Consider the following 6,215-nt stretch of genomic DNA (forward strand, 5'->3'; position numbering starts at 1 on the left):
AAACTCCCTCTCTCTCTGCCTCTACTTCACTTCCCACTCCAAAAACCCTCACCCCCCAAAACCCACCACCATCCCCTCAACCGCCTCCCCCTCACAGATCAAACCCACCGCCACATCCACCGCTTCTCCAAGCCATGGCCCATCCTCCCCTCCTACCTCCCCTGGTCCCCCTCCCAAAACGCACCGTTTCGCTCCTGCGAGGCCTACTTCGGCAACGGCTTCACCCGCCGCGTCGATCTCCTCGATCCCGCCAAACACTCCGGTGACCCGCCCAGCTGGTTCCGGTGTCATTTCAGCGAGACTCTGCGGAGCTCGGTGTGCGAGGGAGGCGGGATCAGGATGGTGCCGGAGAGGGTGAGGATGTCGACTGGCGGCGAGGCTTTGGAGGATGTGATTGGGAGAGGGGAGGAGGAGGAGTTGCCGGAGTTTCGAAACGGTGCGTTTGAGGTCGATGGAGGGGTTGGTGGGGAGGAGAGAGGGCTTGTGAACAGTGAGTTTTTGAACGAGTATGTGCAGCGTGGTGAGATTGGGAGACATACAATGAGGGAGCTGATTGGGTCGATTCGGGTTGTGCCGAGTAGAGAGTTTCAGTGCAGTGAGGTGTGTTGGGTTCTGTTAGTTTCTGTTGTACATTGTTTTTGTTCTCTGTTTCTAACTTTGCTACGAAAGTCTGTACTTGCAGTGGATTGAGGAGCCGACACTTTTGGTGACACGGTTTGAGTATGCAAATGTTTTCCACACATTTACAGATTGGTATAGCGGTTATGTAGCTTCCAGAGTCACTGGCTTACCTAGCCGGCCTCATGTTGTCTTTGTAGACGGCCATTGTTGGGTATGTATGCTTAATTTTTCTTTTATGCATATACAGTTTCTTGTCTAGCAGTTTTGAGATCTAATTCGTTTTCCATAGATATGCTAGGGCTCTGGTTTTTGTAGTTGAGTTGCATTATTCATTTGGAAAAGTGAAGGAGACTATCTATATTCTCGGCATTATAGGAGGTCATATACGTATAGCAGTTGATGTCCAATTACATATATTAGTATGGAATTGCCTATTTTTTTTTCTTATATTCAATTTTGATACAATATAGATTCTCTTGCTAGTTTGAGCATGATACCAGCCATTCTTACTTTTCAAATCAAATACATACATTAGGGAATAGAGATATCATGACTGATTGAGAGAAACTGAGAATATGGTGATCCAACAATATCGTGTTGTATCAAATGTGGCCTTGCAATTAGTTGGGATGAAATATTGGTGGCAATAATTGAAGGGACTTTGTAGGTGAGCCTTATAAGAGTTACCTTATACAAGCTGACATAGTAGCATTTTGGTCTTAAAGTTTTACTAAATATGACTCCAAGGATGAGTTTTCCCCAAAACATGAGCAATTTAGGATGCCTCTTGTTAAGGATAGGGTGACATGTTTTGTTCGGTTTTCTGTATATTGTTCTTTTTCTTTCTTACCGGTCTTCCTTAGAAGAGCTCACAACTTTAGAGTATACAATGCAGCTATCCTTTGTCTGACTTTATTTTTCGTAGTTAAATGGCCTTGAATATATATTCTGTCTGATTGCTGGTTCAGTCTCCTGTTTCTGATCTCTCTTGCATTGGTCATTTTCAGACACAACTGGAAGAGACATGGAAAGCGTTATTCTCTAGCCTTAGATATGCAAAAAACTTTAGTGGTCCCATTTGTTTCCGTCATGCTATTATTTCACCTTTGGGATATGAGACTGCATGGTTTAAGGGGCTCACTGAAGATATAAACTGTGAGGGAGCTTCTGCACCAGAGCTGTGGCAACACCCTGATGACAAGAAAACTGCACGGCTGTCTGAGTTTGGAGAAATGATTAGAGCTGCTTTTGGAATTCCAGTGCATAAGCAGCGTGTTGAGAAGCAAACCTCAGGTCTAAATATCCTTTTTGTTCGGCGTGAAGATTATCTACCGCATCCACGTCACGGTGGCAAAGTTGAATCAAGGTTAAGTAATGAGCAAGAAGTGTTTGATGCCTTAAAGAGCTGGTTGTCGAATCACAAGGAATGCAAAATAAACTTTGTGAATGGATTGTTTGCACACATGTCGATGAAAGAACAAGTCCGGGCCATTCAAGATGCTTCTGTTATTATTGGTGCTCATGGTGCAGGTCTCACACATATAGTATCTGCATCCCCGAAAACCGTGGTTCTGGAGATTATTAGCAGCCAATATAGACGGCCGCATTTTGCTTTAATTGCCCAGTGGAAAGGGTTGGAATATCATGCAATTAATCTTCAGGGTTTGTATGCCTCTCCATCAGTTGTTATTGACAACCTTAGCCGTATACTGAGTACCCTTGGGTGCTGAAAACCATTTTTGGTGATGTTCCGCCATGTCTGTTTCCTCAGGATAACACTATTACACGATAGATCAAACTTATCTTAGTCAAGGTAGATAAGTTAACAGAACTTCTTGGACTGAATTTCCGTTGGTTGAGTAATATAATTATTGTGCCTTGAGCAATGGTACGGAAGGTGTCAAGCCTCTATAAAGTATACGAGAATGGTGACAAATTAGCAGGTATGTATCAGGAAATGAACAATTATCTGAAGGCGGATATATACAGTTTGTGGACAGTAGACATGTGTACAGGTATGTTATGTTGCCTTGACACTCAAAATCTTTGTACTTGTTATTTCACTTATTCAGGAACATAACCTAACAGGTTGAGGCCTTGTTTTGCTTGTATACTGATTCTTTCTTACTATCTTCTTGTACAATAGATCAATGCGTGTATCCAATTTTTTATACAAAAAATGTTGTTCCATTACTATGTATTTTTGTGCTTTAGTTAGGGGTGTATTACATATGCCTTTGAGCAATAAAATCTCATATCGTTGAATATCATTATGGATTAAATGCTCTGGTCCCGGGCAGGTAATGGCAAGTTGCCTTGCCTTCCTGGTCATTCTGGTTTGGTTTATGGTAATGAGATAGCCTATATGGGTGTGTATTTGTGAGTGGATCTTGCCTAAAACATGATCACTGATCAAATGCTATGGTACTGATATGTTGTTACAGTACCCACAAAGTTTAGTTCCAACCCAAGGAGTGTAAAAAGGTTGCTCCATCCCTGTCTAGTACAATCTTTTTTTATGAAACTGAAGGGCCAAAATTGGCGTCATATGATTTTCACTGGTGACAGAAAATTGTAACCTTGCTATTCATGAGGGTGTTGAGAATTTATTTTGACTTTGTTAATTCCTAATTTTTGAGTTTTTCCAAGTAGTTGTATATACATGAGGCTACATACACCCTATGACTGTTTCGGCAGCCGAAATGAAAGAGTTTTCCCAGAGGTTCTTGCTATTCAGAAAGCTATGACTGGGATTTTCATTTCGGCTGCCACTCTTTTCACTTTCAGTAGGCAATCTCTCCTCTCTTATGTGAACGTTCCTCCTCAGCGAGCTCGAACAAAAGCTATAAATGAGTTTGTAAGAGAACGATTGAAACAGAAATATTGGAAATGACAGCGGCATTGCAATGTGGTAGTTTGGTTGTCGGATCTTTTTGCAGATGTACTAATCTCCATTCAAAAGAAGGGAGAACAATGGCCGTTTTCCCCCCTAGCCGAAAACAGAAAATCAACAGAGGTACAAACCTCATTCAAGAAAGATGAAAAGGATAAGTAAACTACAACTCAAAGAAACCGAAAATTCAGAAGATCAAGGGCGTCATGTCAACCAAGATTTAGAATGAAAAGATGAGGAGCCTCATCCAATCAGACACTACGCATCAAGCAGATGCAGCATTACATTCTTATTTCCAATATTTAAATCAAGAGTAAAAGAAGAAACTTGCATTTATGCGTCGATGGCTCTCCTTATTCTGAAGAGATGAACTTGCTAAAGTCAGTATAGTGAAGATCTTTAACAACTTGGGGGTAGTCTTCATCTACTAGCTCCTTTTGTGCCTTGGTGATGGAACCCTCTAATGGAAGTGCAAATGCTGCTAGAGAATATCGTTCTTTTTCGCCACACATCATCACTCGATGCTTCACTGCATGCATTCTGCCATTGCTCCATGTCTGCAAGTCATCATTAGTGATTCTTAAACTTAGTGGAGCTCTTAAATCATCTGTAAGTTGTGTTGGTCAATTTCCCCATAACATGCTTCAGCTTTTAGAGATTCCCAAGTACAATTTAGTAGAAATAAAAACTTAGTTATATGGCTCTACTCAGATGAGTTTACGTCTAAAACATTTAAGTTATGAAGTGGTTAATAAGTTAATTCTGTACCATGAGGTAGTCTCCAACTAGAAAGACAAAAGAGCGAGGAGATATAGACAACTTGACCCATTGTTCATCCCTAGTTTGAACTTCAAGACCTGAAACTTGATCATCACAAAGGATCGTGCTAAATGCTTTGTCAGTGTGAACCGGGGTTCCGATTGAGTAATATCTTGAAGGAGGTGCCGTGTACTTCATCAACTTTAGCAATGTCTTAGACACCATGAATGAATTTGACGTCTCTTCCAAACCATAGCCATCTAAAATCATCAAGTTGATCATATTTTTCAGCTCATCCAGCTTCTTCGTCATAGAAATGACAGTGCTGCAGTTGCAACATATATAACATGAATAAACAAACATTAAACAAATCACTACACACAACAATAAAATCAAGGATGAAACGTATACAGCTGGAAGGTCCAATATATATACACTCAACCTCGATCAACCAAGTGTATATTGTAAAGTGAAGATTAAGTTGAGCACAAGCAGTATATGATACCATGTCAGACAATCAGGAGAAACACACAAACGGATGAGCTAGTTTAAGTGGGCAATAGATCGACCAACAATGCACATCAAGCTTATATGTGAAACATAGTAGATCAAGATTACTTACCAAAACTGGTCATGACCATGAGGCAATAGTTCTTCTGTCAAGCTTCTAAGGGATTCGTAGTTGGATGCTTCCTCAAAGCCAAAGCCTTCATACAAGGGATAACGGACACTTGGTCCATTGTAACCCTGGTAAGGCTTTGGATTAATGTTCTTCTTCTTTTTCTCAAGTGGAAGGCTGAAAAGTTCCCTTGACACACAGAAGGTTTCGGCTTTTAACTGCGGAGGAATCCTATCATACACAATTTCGAAGCAACCATAATTTTCACAAGCCTCTCGAACCTTCTTGCATAGATGGTACCACTCATCAGTTCCTCGGTCCAGTTCTGGCGAATTCATTGCGAATTCTATTGCCGGAATCTGGTATTGAGAATCTGAACCCATTTTCTCCAACTTATCAAGCCCTTTGTGTTTCCAACGAGTCTCTGGTACTTTGGTATTGTGTTTAATTAGGTACGAATCTTTTGCATGTTGAGACTTGAGAGGATCCTTTATTTATAATGCATGGTTCTTGAAATGAGAATGATATAAAAATAAAGCTCTCAACTAGAGAAGAATCTACAAATAGACGACGGTTTTAGGCGACATGTTTCTTTATTTTCATGTGGTTGGCGCAAGGAAATATCAGTCACAGTGAACACTGTTGATCTCAGTAATCTGATTCTAAAAGAGTGGAAGAAAAAGAAACAAGCATAGTTTGTACTCTTAAACTCTTTTTTATTTTCTTTCTCTTTTAGGTATGGTAATTAACCACAATGTTACTAATTGAAATTCTTATAGTTAGAAGTACAAAAATGCACGTAGGGAATTGATGACACATGACATTTCTCACATTAAACAAACTTGGAGAAAGGTTCTGCGTGTTAGGTATTCAAAACTATCTATTCAAGAAGATCTATTTATATTATTAAAAAAAAAAGATCTATTTATTTGTTAATTTTATTGCATGCATCTTCAACATTCACACCAGTTTTCTTGGCTTTTATTTTCATGCTCACCAACTGGATAAATATGTTTACACGAAGCAAAAACACAATGAGCAATACTCTTTTTTAGTTAAGGTATTGTAATTTCACTTAGAATACTTAACATTAAACTTTGATACATAAGCATTATGACGTCTCCTCTCCATATTTACATGTTTTTCTTTACAGTTTGACAACCAACGTCTTGAGAAGTTGAAGCGTAATATTGAGGTGATAATATATATAATGTGTTGTCTCGTATGATATATATACTTAGTTGAATGAATTTAACGCTTTCTTTTACCACAGACCTCTTTTGATAATTGGAGCAAGGGTATTGCAACAAGTGAATTATCTGA

At 39.6% G+C, this 6,215-nt stretch overlaps 2 protein-coding genes across 2 annotated transcripts in view; one reads left to right on the forward strand and one right to left on the reverse strand.

The window, feature by feature from the left end:
- LOC101314264 (beta-(1,2)-xylosyltransferase-like) overlaps positions 1-2,478 on the forward strand; it is a 10,682-nt gene extending 8,204 nt beyond the window's left edge. The window contains exons 4-6 of the mRNA XM_004295808.1: positions 98-600; positions 683-832; positions 1,629-2,478. Coding sequence (XP_004295856.1) covers positions 98-600; positions 683-832; positions 1,629-2,351 — 1,376 coding nt within the window. The 3' untranslated portion in view covers positions 2,352-2,478. The remainder of the gene's footprint in view (positions 1-97; positions 601-682; positions 833-1,628) is intronic.
- A 1,300-nt stretch (positions 2,479-3,778) lies between these two features.
- Positions 3,779-5,320, reverse strand: LOC101304366 (gibberellin 3-beta-dioxygenase 3-like). The gene is made up of 3 exons (XM_004294401.1): positions 4,896-5,320; positions 4,283-4,598; positions 3,779-4,071 (listed from the first exon to the last, which is right to left on the reverse strand). The coding sequence occupies exons 1-3, from the start codon at positions 5,273-5,275 to the stop codon at positions 3,868-3,870; spliced, it is 900 nt and encodes a 299-aa protein (XP_004294449.1). The 5' UTR covers positions 5,276-5,320; the 3' UTR covers positions 3,779-3,867.
- Between the last annotated feature and the right edge of the window lie 895 nt (positions 5,321-6,215).

Source organism: Fragaria vesca, linkage group LG3 (genome assembly GCF_000184155.1).
Source record: "Fragaria vesca subsp. vesca linkage group LG3, FraVesHawaii_1.0, whole genome shotgun sequence".
Classification (NCBI taxonomy): Eukaryota; Viridiplantae; Streptophyta; class Magnoliopsida; order Rosales; family Rosaceae; genus Fragaria; species Fragaria vesca.